Source organism: Opisthorchis viverrini (genome assembly GCF_000715545.1).
Source record: "Opisthorchis viverrini unplaced genomic scaffold opera_v5_99, whole genome shotgun sequence".
Lineage (NCBI taxonomy): Eukaryota > Metazoa > Platyhelminthes > Trematoda > Opisthorchiida > Opisthorchiidae > Opisthorchis > Opisthorchis viverrini.
In genome coordinates this window covers 1,211,955-1,231,915 of record NW_008751754.1, presented here as the reverse complement: position 1 = coordinate 1,231,915, position 19,961 = coordinate 1,211,955, and the positions used below count along the sequence as shown (strand labels likewise).

General features: G+C 46.6%; 2 protein-coding genes across 2 annotated transcripts in view; one reads left to right on the top strand and one right to left on the bottom strand.

Moving 5' to 3' along the window:
* T265_13744 (hypothetical protein) overlaps window positions 1-3,061 on the bottom strand; it is a gene marked incomplete at both ends in the record, with an annotated part of 19,376 nt that extends 16,315 nt beyond the window's left edge. The window contains 7 exons of the mRNA XM_009170278.1: window positions 1,824-2,072; window positions 2,104-2,280; window positions 2,315-2,361; window positions 2,396-2,522; window positions 2,560-2,652; window positions 2,693-2,932; window positions 2,968-3,061. Of these exons, the coding sequence (XP_009168542.1) occupies window positions 1,824-2,072; window positions 2,104-2,280; window positions 2,315-2,361; window positions 2,396-2,522; window positions 2,560-2,652; window positions 2,693-2,932; window positions 2,968-3,060 (1,026 nt within the window). The remainder of the gene's footprint in view (window positions 1-1,823; window positions 2,073-2,103; window positions 2,281-2,314; window positions 2,362-2,395; window positions 2,523-2,559; window positions 2,653-2,692; window positions 2,933-2,967) is intronic.
* A 13,974-nt stretch (window positions 3,062-17,035) lies between these two features.
* Window positions 17,036-18,688, top strand: T265_05290 (hypothetical protein; the record flags this gene model as incomplete). The annotated part of the gene is made up of 2 exons (XM_009170265.1): window positions 17,036-17,966; window positions 18,095-18,688. 2 exons carry the CDS (start codon window positions 17,036-17,038, stop codon window positions 18,184-18,186), a joined length of 1,023 nt encoding a protein of 340 aa, XP_009168529.1.
* Window positions 18,689-19,961: the final 1,273 nt, after the last annotated feature.

The following is a 19,961-nucleotide window of genomic DNA, read 5'->3' as shown; positions in this document are numbered from 1 at the left end:
AAAGAAGTAGGCCATAACGTATGGTGATGTGAGCATGCGCTTGAGATGGAAGCCGCTGTTGCTGGAGTGTGGTCCAACCTATGCGTACAACAGGTCCTAATTGAAATAGTTGAGAGACGGACGATACACCCGTATAAAACCTTTAAAATCGGTTACAGAGACGGTCACATAAATTGACGACATTGTTCCATACGGCAAGAGCTCCAGCTCGGTCAGCTTCTTTGGAGGACCCGAGTCAAGGGAATATTGTTTTAAACTGCCATGTGGCACTATGTGGTGATGAGCTCCCATAAGTTGCGCTGGCTTTGTTACGTGCTCCGTATGCCAGTGGCCGACTTCCTCGAAAAACCCATTTTGTACTACCAGGCGAAGCGCGAAAACGCGACAGGAAGGGTCAAACAATGACTTGGCAGAGAAGTGTGGCAGCCATTACCAGCAAAATCAACTGCGTCGATCAGGCCGTCTTCTGGATGGAGACCCCGAGATGGGACAGGTCGATGGCCCAGTACCATGTTCAGTGGCGCACATTAACCAAGACGTCACCTTCAATACACAGCTTCCCTTCCTGACCTTCCTAATCCACTAACAACCCAAGCGTTTGGAGCCAATTCGGGCTCACGGCAAGGTCCACTCGTTTTCGACCGTGTTGGATGATTCAGCGGCGATCACTGTCACCTGTTGGGCGATCAGTGTGCGGTTTTTTGGAGCCCATTTTTTCTAATCCCCTCTTCCACGGGGGAATGTAGCACCGCTGCCCCTATATGGGCATGCTGGTCGCCTGAATGAAACAACTTGCTGCCTCCACACTCCCATTACCCACCCCCGAAACCTCCTCGTTATATGGCTTCTCACATTACGGGGACCCTCTCCTCTTTCTGAACCTTAATGGACTTAATTCCAGCCAGTATAGTTAGCAAAATCATTGCAGCACTGAAGCTAGACAATCACGACATAGTGCGCCTCTAGGCCGGGTATACTCGAAGGAGGCACGAGGGCTGGGATACTGCCAGGTTGCCCAAGCCTAGACAGGTGAAGTGGAGAGGCAGAGATCGGGTTCGAACCAAGGATCTTCCGGTGAGTAAATTCGCGCTCTAACCATTTGGGCGATCTCGGCGGACGTACCACTTGTTTTGATACCAAATAAACAGTCAGTTGACTTCACAAGACAGGAATCAAATAACTTCCTTCATCTCGGCGTGGCGACCCATTTTCACATCTGCAAGAAACACGCCCCAACCACTGCAATGTCCAGAATGTAAGTACGAACAAAGTTTCAATTTTCCTCCTGAGTCACACCTGTCTGTTAGTCCAGACAGGATAACCATTGTATAAAAGCCGGTTGCCAATGGACAATTTGAGCACACAGTGGAGCAACACTCAACTCCGAAGGGACGTAGTTCGTTCACAAACAAATATCCTGCATTTTTTACCAGGTTTAGTTAACAACCCATGATTTCAGGGATCCTACGCGTTCATGCTTTGTTATTGATTCAGTGAGATCAGGAATCGGGATGAAATGCTCCTGAAGTAATGAGAGCTTGACAATAGTATTAAGAAAATTGTAACGTTTAGGAAAAAGTGGATTGTTTCAGTAACATTTGTCTTAACAAAGTCGGTGTATTTCATAACCAACAAAGCATATGCGACAGCTATCATAAAAATACGCATGCGTGGCTGCCAAGTAAAACAAAGAGAACCACCAGTGCCTAGCTTTCGACAGGAACATCCAGAAAGGTGTAGTTAGAAAAGTGACTCGGATTATTAAGCATAAACCCTTGCAATGATTAGCACCCATAGCTAGGATTCGGAAGGCAAGAACTTACGCGGATCCCCCGTGTTCGGAACCCTATCGTGCCATCAGGTGTAGGTGAGCAGAATGTGAAATCGAAGCGACTGTCAGGTTTGTCGGTTCCGTAATACGACAAAGCATCACGGTAACTGATTCTGGGGAAGGGCGTTTGCAAAGGCAGTGTGTTGGAAGCCTCTTCCACAAGTGGCCAGAGATAACGGAGAAGCTTTTCTATCAGAGTAAGTACATCATCTGCTGAACAAAAGGACAATTCTAAGTCCAACTGCAGCGATTAAATAAACAAGGCAACAAACTTGCGTGAATTCCGGTTGCCTGTCGGCTCTTGAAGGTTCATCGCGGAAACAGCGCGCGATTTGCATATAACGGTCAACACCACCAACCATAAGAAGCTGCTTAAATTGTTGAGGGCTTTGTGGTAAACTATAAAATAAGCCCGGGAAGGCAGTGGGAGCAATGAACTCCCTTGCACCCTGTGATGCTGAAGTAAAATGGACAATAATTTACCCCAGGTGTTCTCCTGAAGAGGTAAGGTGTTTCCACCTCAACAAAACCTGTGGAGGGTGAAGTAAACCGAGATATTCGTACCACATGAATGGCAAAGGAACTGGCGAGTCCTCAAGAGCATATCAGAACGGAACTTCAAGTTCCTTTGCAGGACGGCGGAACGCAAGTCTAAATATCGATGTGAAAGACGCAGGTATTCGTTGACATTCTATAAAATTCCGGAATGAAAAATCGGAGTCAAAAACCTCATCGTTAAAGCCAAATGGAAGGTTTGGTGCTGCTAGATTGAGAACATCAATCCTAGTTGCAAGCACCTCGACCTGGCCGGTTGGAAGATCCTAGCACAGGTAAGAAATGAAAATCATTTCGGGAGCGGACCTTATTCATGTCTTTACTCGGCCTTGCCGCTACAGTTCCTACCACTCGGACTACAGTTTCCACAGGGGGGAATGGGTCTTTCGCTACATCCGGACCGAGAAAAACTTGCACAAGACCATACTTGTCCCGCAGAATCAAGAATTTCGAGAGCCTAATTCGGTGAATCCAACCGCACAAGCTCACAGTTTCCGACACATGCCGTAACCGAAGCTCCCCACATGTGTGAGAGCGGATACTAACCTGCAATCATAGAATAATGAAAGAAGGCAAATTACGATACGGTTGTCCAGCACGTCTTCGTCTGGCGCAATACTGAGTACATGCGACTTCCATCGGTGAGCAGTCACAAAAAATGAGGGTACTTTGGCCCTAATATTGATTATGGCACAACCCCATGATCGGCAAAAAATAAGACCTTGAAGTTTATACATCGCGGTTCAGGATTTGAACGCAATAGTGAACGGTGAGTAGGTCTAGCTTTTGGGTTTAATCAAATCGGGTTTTTATGATGGTGTTGCAGTTACGTTCCAAGCCTTGTGGATTCTAGCACAAGGGAAAGGTAATAGGGGCTAGCGCTTAGTTTCCCGACGTATACAGCGCCGCTATTTCACGGATTCATACTCTGATACAGGGGATCGGAGATTTCACCCAAGCTTTCCGTGTCACATTTGTTTTTGTCGCTCAGCAAATTTCTTTCATCTGACGGGCACAAGCGATAGAATGACGACGCATTGCCCCACAAGATCTCAATGCTGGTGATAAACTTACCAGATTCATCTCCGACAGTCTTCGAGGCAAGTCTGTTCCACGCATCAGCTTCCCTAAATGAGAAAAGCTGTTATCTAATCAGTGTACTCACCCAGATCGTAAAAATGCACTTGACATGTTCGCGCCGTTAAGTTGGCAGTGGAGGGATAGAGGAAAGAAAATAATTGCACATGTAATTCCGCACACACACTGTTGTTTTTGGACGTGGTGGCCGTATCATATCTGCGGTAATCAAATGGACTTTGGTCTGTGTTTTGTGCCTCTATTTTCCATCCATTACAAAATTACGTATTTTTTCGAATGTTTTTTTGTTTGAATACGAGAAGTTAAAAAACGGTCACTTGCACAATTTCACGCAATACGAACGTGGTCACGTGCTCCGACTCTCACTTCTGATTTCGCTTACAGCGAACATTCGCGAATCTCATGTGCTAACTCCGGTATCAAAACATTTCAGACTATCTTTGGAATTCATTAAATGTGGGAACTGTTCAGAAGAAGACTCTGGACAACCATGACTGGATTACTGTCTACTCGCTGACCTGGGCCAACGACGAACTATTTTAAAGAGAACAATTCTTAGCGAGTCTGCTCCATCTGACCTCTATTAATGCATACTCAATCTAGCGTTGCTGTTTTGATTTCCTTGCCACACACCCCTGGTAAAGTAACTTCTTGTGTAGCCAGACCACTACAAGTGCATACGTGGTCGAGTATTTAAATGACAACCAAAAGGGGAGGCTCTATGGCACTTCTAGGCCTCATTTTCCTGCTTATCATCGCTTTTTCCGTTTCAATATCGGCCATATTGGCAATTTTTCGCTTTAACAACACAAGTTTTTCGCCCTATAGGACATTTCGCTTTCGCGAATTGGCCAGTTGAACAGTACCGGCACTCGCTAATCACTATCGCCAACAAAAAATTTAGATGTGCCTATCTTTTTTACATGAATTTAGTAAAATTGTGCATCCGAGAGATTTGAATATCTGCAAAGTAGGATCCGTTTTTTTTTGTGGTGTTTCGACAGAATACGGCCATTCTGAATATCCTCGCGTAAACAGTGAGTCAAGATTTCCCGGCGTTGCTTTTAAGTGATATTATCAGTTTCTCAGACTACTTTGGACCCCATGGGACTGTTTTACAGTTACACGTTTGGCGAACCCCCTTTATTGCTTTGTTTTGTTCTATTTTCCGATCGCTCAGGAATCCAGCAACTCTTATTCACAATCACTTAGTCCTGTATCATTCTGGTTCAGTCCGGTTTAATGACTACGAAATCTGAACTGTCTCGAATCGATGTTCTGTTCAGGCCAAGCTCCCAGCTTTTGGTGTCAACAACATTAGAGTTTGGTTAGTTTACTAGGATGCCAGTAACACCCGCAACACATTTCCGTCTTCCTGTGTGGCTTCTCAGCTTCCCTCTGAAATTGCCACGAAGTTTATTGATGCGGTTTACTTTTTACAACATACTGCAGGTAACCATTATTAAACAGACTGCAAACCCGATGGAAAAACCTCCGGAAGCTGCTTTCAAGGGTTAAAATAGGCTATCGCATGCCGCCACTGCCGCAAAGTTTGGTTTGCAAGTCGTGCGACGGCTTAGCTGTAAGGCATTTGTGTGTGCACACCAAGTGTTAGCCACCGGGTAAATTTTACTATCCCATCACTCGGAAGAATAAACAGAAACCCGTGAATGCTCCCCAAGCCCTTCAAGTGCCTTGAACTGAGAGCACAGTCGAAACATTTCTGTTTTGCTGAGGCCATCTCATTCCGCCCCGAGCCTGCAATAAACGCCTGAGCACCGGTCAACGGTTAATGGTGCTCCAATTCATTACGTCTACACCCCAAGAAGCTGCGTACTGTCGGACCCGCGTTTGGACCCACACTCCAACTAGGGACAATTAAATCTTAATTTCGCGTTGGGCTCCTACTCTTCCGCGCTTGGGGCCATATGCCAGTTGCCTCCGGTGACATTCTGATCACAGCCGCTGCCTCATTATTTGGTCTGTTAAAATTCTCATCGTGCGTTTCTGTCTGCGAAACGCCGCACGAAGGTTACATCGCTTTACGGATCAGGCTCTGCATCGTTTAATCCATGTTCCCGTGTGCAGCGATGGTGTTTTTGTGGCAAACATTGTTAATACACTGAGCCATTTCATTCCCGCTCCCAGCCGTCACCTTATCTTGGAAACGGACGCATCACAAACCGTTGTAGCTGTGGTTCACCAAACCCAGGGAGCATCACTGACTCCTTCATCGGTTGGTGTTATCTCCAGATAGCACGAACATTTTGCACAATCTCAACAATCCTGCTTGTTTTTGGCAGTTGATTTGGTCAAATGCGAAACTTTTATCTATATCCATTTTAGGTTAACACAATAAACGCTAACTTGTGTTATGCAACCTTGGAATAACTGCCATGCCTGCTGCACTACTGTGGGCTAATAAAGCACTCCATAAAGCACTCCAAAACAGTCACCTCGACCTCCTTCAATAGGTAGTAATGAATCACAGCAAATCCACTGCGGCAAATAAAACTCTGACCCCGGCTCCTCAGTTTCATAATTATTTCCACACCACAGTGCTGCGTGGCTACCGAACATTCGTGCACACGCCGGCAAGCGCTTTTGTCTGGCAAGTTGCGTGATGATGCTTCCCAAAATGAGAAAACCGACGCATCAGAGTGTAATTTAAGCGCTGTTGCACACTGAGGGCTTCTGGTCTTTTGTCCCAACAAGTATTAGGTATGTTCGCTTTGGAAGCGACTAGCGTTTCCATGTGGGCCCCTCCGTTCCTTGATTGGATATGCTGGGGACTGCGCAAAGAATACTGACACCGGCATCGTCTCCATGCTCCAAATTACGATCCCCAGATGCTACATGAATTTGAGGTTCCCAACCCCGGGTTTGATGTTGTGAGACTATCAGGTCTGCTCCGCATCGTCTGTAATATTCAGGCTTGATCTATTGCCAGGTGGATGAAAATGAATACCGCTTGGTTAGCTTTACATGATGACCATAAATTGGTTAATGCGCTCACCAGTAGTGCCTCACTCGCTGAAAATTTGTCACCAACTCATCTGTGAAATGGACAAATCTTTATTGTGATTAAGCGTGCTTAAGGACTTCCCCGTTCAGCAGTATGCACTCCAAGTATGATGGTATATTGTGAATTGATATTGTACCTTGAATTGTGGCTTACTCTTCAACGCCGTGTCGCTTTAAGGTAGACTGCAGTGATCACAATAAACAGCAATACTGAAACAAACGAGCCATTGATAGCTGGTTGTTAAGGGCTGTATCGTACGGTTGACGAAGGCCAGCTCTGGAAAGATGTCGAATTCCGTTTGTCCCTCCGTCAAGCTGTTGCAGGATGTTTGCCTACTGCGCACCAATGTACTTTTATCGACTTGTCCTAATCCGTTCTTTCTTTTACATCCGCTGCCAGAGTTTTTGTTGATTCACTGTTGTACGTCCTTTCGATGATTATTTGGATTTACAAGGACCCGAGCAAGTGTCCTCCAACATTCGTTCGCTGGAAGCCTTGACGTCGGAAATACGGAAACGTGGTCATCCTTATGAATTTTCTGTACTTCCTTTGAGTCCCATATGATAACGCTTAAACTAACGAAGAATCGATGGGATTGAGTTTTCAAGTGACATTCATTCTAATTAAAAACCATTGCCGTATCCCCCTAAGGTTTTTCCTAAGCAAAGGGCCAAATGTTCTGCCAGAAGAAGCGTTTAGGACCATAGGCAGTTCTTGACGTTTGTCGAAGAATACAAAAATATTCATACGGTCTTTTGAATTCGAACGCATGAAAAAATCGAGCTTGTCGAAGAGGTGAACCTTTATAAAGGTTCCAGGAACAGAAACGTTTCAACAGTTTCACTGACCACTGAACGCGCGTCGGAACCTCCGGAGCATGTCTGACGCCGCCGCAATCAGTGGACGGGCAATAATCCGAAACAACAGGTTTGACAGGCCCGAAAAAGGGTCCTCGAGCAGGTACCCAGAAGCTACATTCATTCAGCAGACGCTGGTAGCCTACACATATCAAAATCTGATAGCGCCCATCCAGAGGGGCAGTTCGAAAAATCAAGACTGAGCGGCCAATGCTGCTTAGGCATTCATTCTATTCGGGCACGAAACAACAACCCTCATACCTACTAAAGCAAATGCCCAAAACCCATCATCGAGCATCCGCTGTCTTACGCTCGCCTACACCCTCGTCTGCAGTTGGTCTAAACTGATCCAAGCTAGACTGTTACGCCGATATAAAGAGCCACAAACAAGATAATTTCACAATACACAATATGTGCCTTTGGGAATATCCTGCTAGTCTCCATTTTTCTAGGTTCCATACAAACACCCGTTCTATAGGCATCGGGCCCCCCAAATTACACTTAAATTGGCCATAAAACGTGGGATGAGGGGCACATAGAAGAACTGCCTACGTCAGCAACAGAATCACTCGCGAAAAACAAAAATCACCCTCTCCACCGCATCAAGATGCTTCCCAGCCACCATAACAGAAAAATTCTCGTCGGCCGCAAGCTATCTATTTGCTCTATTTCGGGCTCACTGGGCGTTCACTTAGATTTCAAAACCCATCTAATATGGAAGATCACATAAAAGAAGCGTTCACGCAAGATTCGAAACTTCTGCCCTCACAAACAACTTGCAGCTACCGCCATCTCCTCTGAAGTGATATAATGCTACTTAGAAGCATAGCGGGAAGAAATTATCGGGGTCTAGAAAAAAGTGTCAAAGACAGACTAAGTATTTTCCAGAGCTCCCAAACGATTGGATGAACTTAGGGAACTAGGAAGAAACTGGTTGCTGAAAAACCGGAGATGTACCGGCTATGAATCCTCTGTCGTAATCTCTCGGCGACCGATTCTGACTTCATCAGTGCCACATGTGACGAACGCACTTAGCAAAGCCCAAAAAATATGCTGTACAACACCACCTCTAAGGCCTCGTGGTATTGGACTGTTAGGCTTATGGCTAGTCTCACCAACAGCGTAAGTGGGGATAATGAAGTGGAGGAATTAGCGATACGGATAAATGTCAACAGGAATTTCAAAGTCAGTAAGACTGTGAAGACAAACAGGTGCCGGACAAAAGGTACGAATATGCAGACGTAAACTGTTGAATTGTGTTAGTCGGTTTGATAAGCACATATATCCTGCCGGGAAGCGCATGGCCTTTTTGGTGCCCAATGTTCATTGAGCTATTGACGGATTGAAATGAGAGGGAGATATAGGTAAAATTATAGAAATATCGCCGAGAAGAACGCGGCAATGCTTATTCTATAGTTGAAGTGCTTCAGCGGCTTTTACACACCACCATGCCGACTGACTATAATCCAAAAAATACTAACCTTACATGAAATACATAAGGTTTAATGAACAGACGGACTCTGTGGAGCGTCCGTTCCTCTAACTGGCGCTCTATGGCGTAAGTTGTGGCAGTTGGATATTTACTCACGGAAATCGAGTGGTTTATTTTTGGACGCAAAATACGGGACAAACTGTGCTATGCTCCCGTAAATTGGCCCAGACCAACATTACAAGGCGCCCATTGCGGATCGATTAGCAAGCACAACTTTGAGCTTCCTGGACGGGCCGGTGGCTAGAAACCAAAAACAAATTGTTCTTCTGTGAACTCACCGCATAGCGGACAAGGTTCACCATCACCGAAGTCGATGTGGCAGGACATGCGATCCGTTGCACACCAGCCGTCACTTGAACTGGCTGACCAGTCACAGAGTACACAACGACAAAAATTATTGTCCATAGACCGCCCTCTGGGCTGAGGTGCAGTATCCCCGACCATCGATGATAGGCCACCATTTGCAGACCTTGAGGCCTGTCGCAGTGGAAATGGTCATAAGTAATCAATTGCCTCAAAAAGATGGAACATGTATACAGCGTCATTCGACAGATCACGTTCAGAAGGTGACCGTTGCCCTCCAGGATCTCCTGGCGGTTGCGGCTATACGACGTGTGCGTGACAAATTCCTTCATGAGCCACTCGGAATGCTGAGACACCTCTTCATGACGTGCTTCAGTGTGCTAGTATGGTGCACCCGGTTTTCAAGGCGATCGTTGGCACTCTCCAAACGGTTGTCGGTCACATTACATTGCTAAAAAAAGACTTCCTGGATTGTGCGCGTACTGCCCATTTGTGGATGATGTACAGCCAGTGAACCTTAGCATAAGGGGTAAATCATGTGTTTGTGCAACGAAACATTTGCAGCCCTTTGGGGAAAATGTAGGTTCATGTTAACAGAACCTGTCTATATTCCCGGCGGTAGTTTTGTATGTACTGAGTGGCAAGGATGCTTCCAAATTAATCGGCCACAAACTGCTGCACCCCACACGACGTTTTTTATACTTCAGCAGGGCGCTCCAGGTTCCCTGCTCCTTTTTGGTCAGCCGTCTATGTATCAGGGGCTAATCGTATAACAACTTTAAACACTATGGTTGTGCTGACTGATATATAGTTACTCTGTCTCCGGAAACAAAACCGCACTGGACAGCCGGTGCTTTTTATGAGAAAACACGCTCGGCTAGCTAGTTTTCCCAGATTCCTTAACTCTCCGTCTGCAGCATTTGAAGTACACTCATTTTTAACGTAAAATAGCGCTGGTTCTTCAGTTACCGGATGAAAGCACAAATACTGTGCAGTTATTATTCCATTTATCCATATCGTTTCATTCATTTGCTACCTTCTCAAATGCCGCAAAGAAAGAAGAGGACGCAGCCCCCAATTTCTTAGCAAACATGCGTGGAGCCACTTTTGAAGCCACAGCACAGTATGTTCAAAGCCGAATGTGCGCCAAAAATTTGGAAAGAGGACAATAAATAGAGAGAAAAATGACTACAGGTTAGGATGGTTTTTGGTTTGAGCACATATGCAACAAAAATGCAACATTTAGGCGTGAGGTGTTTTATTCCGCTCGCAGACGTTTTGCAGAAAGAAGCGTTTTGCCTCCGAGGCGCGGCGAGCTGGACTGTGGGAGCATTTTCTTCGTGAATGAGCGTTGGAAGCTTTCAGCTACTGGTCTACAACTTTGAGTGTAAAGAAAAGAGGCTATGGGACGGAATTCCATGATCAGTGACACGCATGTTTTAAAAATTGCGACCATTGTGACTTGAAGGTGAACGGAACACAATATTAGGAAGCTAGGCCTACACGCTCCGGCAAACTTGAACTGGACTTGGTGAGAACAACTTAACGTAAAGAGTATCTGAGATCAACACCCTTGATTTCTGTGGAATGATCAACAGGCTTCCTATTAATTGTTAACGCATTAGCCGAGAGAAAGCATCGGCAGGTAGTCATTAGGGATTTTGTAGAAGAAGAGGTTAGGCCAGGTTCATTTGATCAACGAGTCAGTGAGTCTGAGTATTGTTTGATCTAGTAAAAGGTAGACACTTGTGAAAGTGGGGAGTGTGTACGCATTTTTGCCGATTGTAAAGATGGCTGCACCATAGGAAGGCGGTGCTGAAGACATCGTTGATGCACATTAAGAAGGGGATAAGGTCTAACAGGCTTCCTTGAATGACTTCATTAGTGCCCGATAATTGGGATGAAATTTTGTTGGAAGGCGAACCGCTGCGATAAGTTTTCGTTGATGCCAAAGTCACCAATGGCGATAATTTTTATTTCCAACTCGTGGTTGGCATACGGTCTGGCAGGGATGCATGTAGGACCAGGTTGAAGGCTTTTTGAATATCCAAGTAAACTATAACAGGGGAGTGCCGTTAGTTGTGAGCTGCTGTAGTGGTCTTGAAGACGTGAAGCTGCCGGCCATCGGCGCATCCCTGAAACCGGAATCCATATTGTTGGTCATCTGTGGCGTTTGTAGCCAAGAGGGACTTGGGTAACTGGCCTCTGAACAGAGGCTCATGGGTTTTCAATAAAAGAGAGGTATGGTAGACCATAGAATCACTTTGTCTAGATCCGGATTTGAAATGCGGACGAACCGTAGATTGCTCCCACTGAGATGGGACGATTCCATAATCTATCGAGTAATTAAAAAGATTGAGGAAAATGGATTCCTAAATCCTGACCGCCTTGTCTCATAACATAGGGTACGTCATGGTCACCCGGCGGAGAGAAGTCCTTATAGTTTGGAAAAAGACAGAAAAATTTGCCGCGAGAATGGTTACGTTGCTGAGAATCTGGTGTCCACCACGAACATTGTGTGTTGTGAAATATACGCAGGTGGAATGGTCGTGAAGTTGGCATGAAGAAGCGCAATACAACTGATTAGTCAGCTATCTCTTTTTGACAGGATCTCCGTCGACAGGCGCCTGACATGCGACTAGGCAAAGAAGTGCAGCGCGCACTAGGGAGCAGTATTTCGTCATAGAAGTATTGGTAATAAGTTGAAAATGAATTCGGAAAGGTGATGAATGGCCACTTTATCTTCAACTATCGCTTCAAACACTGGACACCGTTGTTGAGTATGGCCATGTTTATGTTTTCCTTGATTGGGTAAGTTACTTGTCGTCGACTCTGCCAAAAACCCGGCAAATGTAGAGGGGTTACTGGTTGCCAAATTACACGCTGGTCGTCTTAGGCGTTTTTGATCTTCCAACTCGCAAAAGACTTTTATTTTGACATTTTCCGGACGTTTTTAACGCTGATACAACGCACGATACGAAACTTTTTGGGTTCAATTGTTTAAGGCGTCTGGCGTTCGCCGCGCAGATACCAGCTTTACACGTTGTTCGTGACATGTGACATGAAAATGGGGTGACTTGCCTGGCATATTTGAAGGCATGCTTTTTTCGCCCTGCGCAAGCTGTTCAGACTGTTGGAGGATGTCATGGATGATCAGCACTGCGTCAAAGATTAAATGATCTCGCAGATTCGAGCTCATATAGGAGTGTTGAGATTTTAGATAATCCTGCGCTAATTTTAAGCAAGTCAAGTTATCCAGAAATACAAGCATTCAATTGCGAACTTGTCAACATAATCGAAAGTGTTTTCAACCGTAGCTGAGGCGAATCCCATCGAATGGGATGCTTTGATAACATGGTCGATCAAGCTGATTTTCACGGCAAAACAACCACTTGGAGTTCGCTCAGATTTTTGAAGTTCCGCGTAGAAGCGGCCCCGGTTATACGCAACGTCAATAACCTGGAACACGCCACCCAGGTCGCCCGGCACATCGAATGGATCATACGCGAGTACGAGATGCACAGAACTCATCACTATGACCGGCGAGAAACTCGGTATGGAGCCATCTATGTTCTTTGCGTGGGTTGCCGCATGAAGATATATGCCGCCAACCAAGCTTTTGAACACTTTGGTAGTCACGCCAAAACCGATCTACCATTAGAGTAACAGATGTAAGTCCAGAAATTTCTTGTTAGTTTTCATTTCAAAGTTCCCAGGCTTTCCTAAGTTGTTTAAATTTCGGTCAGTACCTGCACGTGTACTTTCTATCTATCTAGGTGGCTACCCTTGGTACACATGTTCACTGGGTTCAAAGGCCGCTCGTTCTTCCACAGTAAGCTAATTATTCGCATGTTCATTGCACAGACCAAATTCAAGTTGAAACCACTAAGTACGACCACTCGTATAACAATAAATAATTGTTCATTCCCAAGTGGTGAGTGATATACCGTCAGGTACGATAGTAATGTTAAAGACAGAATAAGAGCATGACTAGCAAGTTTTGTGGGTACAAAGGGTTTCGCGGAAAAGAGACAGGTCATAAGTTGTAAGCATTATCCGATATGGACGGTAAAATTTGAAGTTGACGGGCAAAAACAAAGTGAGGAAGTGCAAAACAGGAGGCATCCTGTCTGACACATTTCAATAAAGCTGCAGATTTCGGAAAATGAGGAATCGGAACAACGGATCTGACGAACATCAGAGTTGGCGCAATCCACTTTGGACCAAAGCCTGAAAGCACCGCTGAGGCTTCGTGGCCTCCGACTGTTGAGCTTATGGCCAGGGTCGCAAAAAGCCTAAGTGGGGATGATGGACTGAAAGGATTAACAATCGGGATAAATGGAGGTAGAAATCTCAATCATCGTGTACAATGACACTGCAGAGACTTACTGGGTTGCCGATATTGTGGAGTCGGGGGTAAGAGTTCCTTGGAATAGTGAGGTGCTGAAAACACACAAGCCGAAAGCGCATTGTACAGAACATCACTGGCTTCGTGGGGGGGCACAGGATGAAAGTCCACCGAAAGGGTCAAATCCGAATGAAAAATTCCGCAGATTTGAATGAACGCGTCCCGGTGGCGGTAAGGACCGTGTGAAGAGTTTATCTGTATTTGCCGCTTATTGAAAAAGCGGGCAAGGGCGTATAATCAAGGGTAGGAGGGGAATAGTTGCGGGTGAGTTATCAAACTGGATATGGCACTGTCATGCAATTGTTAACTTAACACACTTTGGTGGTTGGATAACCTAGTAACGGAAGTCCTGTTTGCGGTCATTCAGCTGGAACGTGCAATTCTTCGATCAACAGGGTTTTCCGGGTTGGCCAAGAAAATCCGCAGAGGTAGATCCAAGCCCATATGAGATCGCATATATTTTTCCGGTCCGGTTTGGAGATCTCTGTAGATGCATTTCACAGGCAGGTGAACTGGATAACGACCAAGCATGAAGTCCAAACCGGGTATAGCCGAACAGCAAGGCTTGGGAAAACGAGGGAATGGAGTGAGATAAGTAAAGCCTGGTGAGTTTGAGGAGATATCGTATCGGGTAATGTGCGTTCATAGAGAAACAACTTGACATCTGTTGCTTTCAGAATGTGGCAATAAGTGAGTAAATGGGGCAGAAGATGGTTGGGTTTGTATCTGATAGACAAAGTGGTTGACGAAGTGGGCTTTGGTGCGTTGCAACCCCGGCGATGGTGAAGGCAGTCACAGCTCCGCCCGCCGATGTAAATTGTGGGCATCGAGGTAAATTCAGGAAACCCAGTATGCCTTTTTTGCAAATTTCTTTTTTTAACAGACGGAAGGTCAGCTTTTACAGTCTATAGTTCATAGAGCTGCCAGTTGAATGACACATCCAGGCGAGTCAAGGCCAGGAGCAACAAGGAAAAAAGAACAGTGCTCTGTTATGTATATTTTGCATTTAAAGACCATCCTTACAGCCACCGGCGATGGGCAAATCACCCGTGCAACAGGTGGGGGCCGACGTACGAACGCATCGTAGTGCAATGCAGGGCAACCCTTCCTATGGGACGTACCGATCACCACACAATGTTTTCATCCCTCGTGATGGCTACCAGATCTGCGAGCAGGCATACGACTAAGCAGTCACGGATTCACTCTCTGATACGAATGTGCCCTCTGATTGCGGCTTGTGCATTGATAAAGAACTCCAGCTGCTGGATATTTCATTCAGCCGGTTGAAGGCCAGGCTAGTTAAAGAGCCCAGTCATTTCGAACAGGGAAACGACAAACATTCGCCGGAAAAGGCAGGTCGCGGTGGAAGCAAACGAGGTGCAGATGCCACTGGGTCAATGGGAACAGAACGGAGATGCGTGTGAAGCGCGGCTCAACGATGATGGAGTGTGGGCTGCCAAGGCAAGCACAGGATTACCGCAATATTATGTGTGCGTGTGCCTAATGGGTTGTGTGGCATAAAAGACTTTCTCAGTTATGACTGCCTTGTGCACACAAACTTCCAATTCAGACTTTGCGCGCGTCCATTATTGCATCGCCGAATCTGGACGTCACCAGATTCATGCAGACAAGGACTCTTCATTTTCCATGCTTGGAATAATTCAGCATTTGGAAGTAGGCCCTCAAACTTTATAAAATCAAGGCGTTTGAACGCTTTCGCCAAAGGTGCGCACGATACGTAATCCATTACATTTTTCCCCTTCAGAAGCCCTGTCTGGTGAAAGCGGCCTCCGAAAATGAAAACAAAAGTGACTACCCATTACGTTTGTAATCGTGCATCCAATAAATAAAAACAATTCACAAACGGTGACTTTGCAATTTTCGGGCGGAGGCACGTCAGCCGAAGGGCTTGCATGATGTGTCGACATTTGCCTTTGGGTTAGGTATTCACGCATACCTGAGGCCTAACAGTCGGCGGTGCGCAAATGTAGTTCTCACGAGGTTGCTGTAGGCAGCCAAAGGGAACAATAGCACCTAAGGCTCCTACGATGGCAAGAAACAGTACCCTGGGCTTTCTGGCGTAATCGAGCTTAGCTACATTATGCTTTTTCACGGAAATGATCTCCTACCAGAGTGCCCACAATTTAGTTGTGAATTTTTGAAAAAGCGACACTGTAGAGGGCTAGTTGAGCGGTCTGTGGTGGTTGAGTAATTTTCTCTTTAGTTATGGGATGCGTAACACCGTGACAGTGCAGGCAGCTGGAGCAGACAGGCGGGTCAGCAGAATTAGATAATTGGCCCATCTGGTCGTTCTGTAAACCAGTACATTTAAAGCTTCATCAAGCCTTGCAGGTGTGGCATTGCATGCCACTTCTTCTTTTCTATGGACGCTCATTTTGCCCGCATCTGCGGTGGTCCATGGAGGGCCGTAGAGTGCAACTTATATTGATCTCGCTCACTATCATGGTTGGGTGTACCACAAAAAATGAGCGCAAGTTGACAAACGTTTTTACACAGAGGTTACGTTAAAGTGTAATATTCAACAAAATGGTACGGGTTAACTCTGTATATAGGTTAAGCAGCGAGATAATGCACGAGGAAAAAAAGGAAATAATTTATGAACATGTCGCGGAGCCTTAAATCCGTTGATTATGAAGTGCGTCTCGTGGTGCTTGGACGGTTTCCCTTGGATTATTAATATCTACAAGGAGAGCCAATAATTATTTATACTCTCTTTGAACAGGGGTTCGTGAGAAGATAATTCACGCAGTGGGAACATGGGAAGGAGATTTTCAAACTCAGAGTGCAGTTTTATTTATCGACAATTTCCCTCACTTCGGTTGGTTATTGCGGGGAATAACCGTCCTCCAACGGTTGATAATGCTGAATCTGGTACTAAGTTCAAAGCCTTTTTGGCACTTATTCATGTCAGTCCTCGATCAGCAAGCCTGCCATCCCGGGCATCGAAGAAAAACCGTCCTCCGACGGTTGATAACGCCGAATCTGGTACTAAGTTCAAAGCACTTTTGGGCACTTATTCATGTCAGGCCTCGATCAGCAAGCCTGCCATCCCGGGCAGAGAACAGAACAAGAAGTGTTGCACACTTTTTCGCGCTTTCGCCTTTCAGGCGAATGAAAATCGCTGAACGACAAAAGCAAATTCGACCCGGGAAGCCTTGGCGAAAGCCTGTTACTAAGCGAGTCCTTGAATCCAGCGATCCGTTTGTGCGGCGGTGCTTGGGGTCCAAATTCATATAACGCGCCCTAATATATCAATGGACTATGTTTGTTGCAAAACCGAAATATCAGTCGACCGAAAAGTATATTTGGTTATAAAAACTCTTACCTGTCTAGCAGGTCACATGTCACATTGGATTCATAGGCTTGAGTTTGTTTTAATTAACGAATCTCCGGAGTCATTTTATCCGGTTCTTTTCTCCCGCCGGTCGTCCCGCAGTCCTGAATTATGGTCCGGAGAAATTCCGAGAACAATGACAGAAGGACGGAGCAGTTTCGCAAGCTGTTCATCGGTGGTCTTACTCCGCAGACCACGGAAACAATGCTGAAGGACTTCTACTCCCAATGGGGGGAAATTGTAGACGTAGTCGTTATGAAAGACAGTGTTTCGCATCGATCGCGGGGCTTCGGCTTCATCACCTACAAAGAGCCGGAAATGGTTGACGCTGCTCAAGCGAATCGTCCACATGAGATTGATGGTAAGACTGTGGAGGCCAAGCGCGCAATGCCTCGGGAAGATTCGCAGACTCCGGAGTCGCACATGACCGTAAAGAAGCTTTTTGTCGGCGCGCTAAAGAAGGACGTGACGCAGGATGAACTCCGAGATTACTTCAGTAAATACGGGAATATAGTAGACTGTGAGATAGTCACTTGGAAAGAAACTGGTGAATCCCGTGGCTTCGGATTCGTAACGTTCGATGATTACGACCCGGTGGATAAAGCAATTTTGTACAAACCGCATCATATCGGAAGTAGTCGTGCTGACGTGAAGAAAGCACTCAGCAAGGAACAGATAAACGAGACCAGGAGGAAACGTTTCGGCCGGTATGACGGAGGGAGTAACGGATACCCGCCGGCCCCTGCATCGTACGGTTATGACCAAGGCTACGGAGGTGGATACGGTGGTAGGTCTGAAATCTCTTCATTGGAGCCCGCAACAGGTACTCCTGTGGGAGGCTATGGGCAAGGGGGGTACGGTCCAAGCGGTGGCTACGGCGCGTCCGGATATGGTGGTGAGTGGGGTGGACACGGTGGTGGTTGGGGACAAGGCGGAATGGGCGACGGATTCGGGCACTACGGGGGCCAACAAGGCTATGCCGGCGGCCCCATGCGATCCGGACCCCCTGGAGGAGGTTATCCACGCAGCTCACCTTACGGAGGTATGTTCGTATTTCGTATTTGATCATTTCCCTGAAATAGGTGGCTATGGTCGGCGTTAACCCTGAAGGTAGGTTTTTACGTAGGCATCGCTATTGTCTTCCCTAATGCTTTTCCATATTTATTGCAGGACTAGATTGGCCTCGTCAGTTTGGTGTAGGCAAGGCCAGTAGCCGAGCGAAGTATAGCCCGTCAGGTTCTAGGCCAGCCAACTGTCCGTAGCTGAGGAGGCCAGGGATTCAATACTTCATCGTGTATATATATTGTCCTTATGTGTTGACTGCGCTACATGTGCAATCAGGCTACTTTTTGCAAGTACTGCTGTCAAGTGAGGCGCGTCATTGTTCCCTAGTGTTCTGTTCATCGCGTATCACCACTAAGGCGCGGAGCCTTCTTTTTTATCTCAGCATTGTGACTAGTATTGAAGGAAATAAAAGTGTTGAAGTCAGCTACTGTTTTCAGTTGAGTGCAGGGTAGGTTCTGCAGCATTGTCAGACGAACGCAACACCGGTGCATACCCAGCTAGCTTGGAGCAGGCGAATGTCCCACAGGGAGCATATGAGGTTCTTTTTTGGATATTCTAACCAATTTTGCTTCTCTCTGCAGATGCAATCCGATAGTGATTGCCAAGCGTTGAGCCGTTACGCACGTCACGGGGCATGCAGGCTTATGGGAGTAAGATGAGGTATTGTGTACGACTTGGTCACAATAAACTATGTCCACGATGGCTTTCTTCTTCCAGGTCAATTGGGATAGCGGCAGCAGTTTATGCATAATTCGTGAGCTTGTTTCACTCCATGTTCTTAGTGGCTTGTTCGTTTGCCATGAGGTCTCACTTACCTGGTCGGCACACTGTAGTGTATCTACCAGGTCCGATTAATATTAGGTCAGCTAAATGGTACACAAGTGTTCCTTGCCAATATAAGTCGGGTGACTAATGCCGGTTGAAGGCCCTAATATGCGCGAGAGTATGAAGTTCGTGAATGCTGATGCCCTCCAATTACCTCGGTCTAGCAGGAGGAACTAGTTGGTAATGGTCGTTCTTGCCCTGCTTCCTGGCGCTAAATGGCTGTATTGGTTGCTTGGGATAGGTGGGAAACATTTAGCCAACGTCTTCGGTCGGTCCGACCAGGAAGGTGCGAAGTCGATCGCTAAACGCGGGATGACGTTCAGTTGTGTTGATGCATGTGGGTGGTGTCACGTCCACAGCACTCGGACGTCAGCCAACAGACGGGTGAAACGTCTCAAATGGCGTGCTTCCATCCACAAGTAAATTGTCTGTCGTCCAGGTGCAATGCCTGTTCCTGCCTTGCTAGAGCTGTCAGGTTGTCCAGGGTTGGGCGCACGCAGTCAAGATTCAGTGTGTCCGAATCGCGCTTCCTTAAGTCATCCGGAGCTGGCGGGTGTGGATTACTTCAGCCCGTCTATCTTACTCAACGGAGGTGGTCTGTAAGCATCCTGCTGATTGTCCCGCGGAGACTTGCCTGTTTGCGCCGCGTTGGAGCTTGTTTGCGTTACACGCGAGGGCAGTGTCTCGTTCGTTGTCATCTGAGTTGCCTCCATCCATGAGGCTGACTTCACTGGTCGCTGGCCGAAGCCTGCGTCAACTTAACTGAGTCGGGGTTGTGCAGTAGACTGAGATCCCGCTGATTCTGGTGGCCACAGGTTTCGAACGTTCGTGCGGATCCACTCATTTCGACGTGCTGCTTCTGGCACGCCAAGGAGCAGACAGGTGCAAAATGAGCGGGGTCACGCTGTAAATCAGGGTTCGTTATTCTGCCGTTGGTTTTTGATGCTCTCATAAAGCCAAGTTGACCTGACGCTCCAGCGTAAGCTTTCAAGCCGTTCTGAGTCGCGCTTGCTGATGTACATGTGCTTTCTGGTTGTAGGCTGACCCTTTGACTTTCCCCAAGTCGTGTGTCCGCAGGTCTGTCCTGGTTCCGTCCATGTAGTGTACTGGATACCGTTCTGAAACGAATTCCTGTCGTTACATTTTG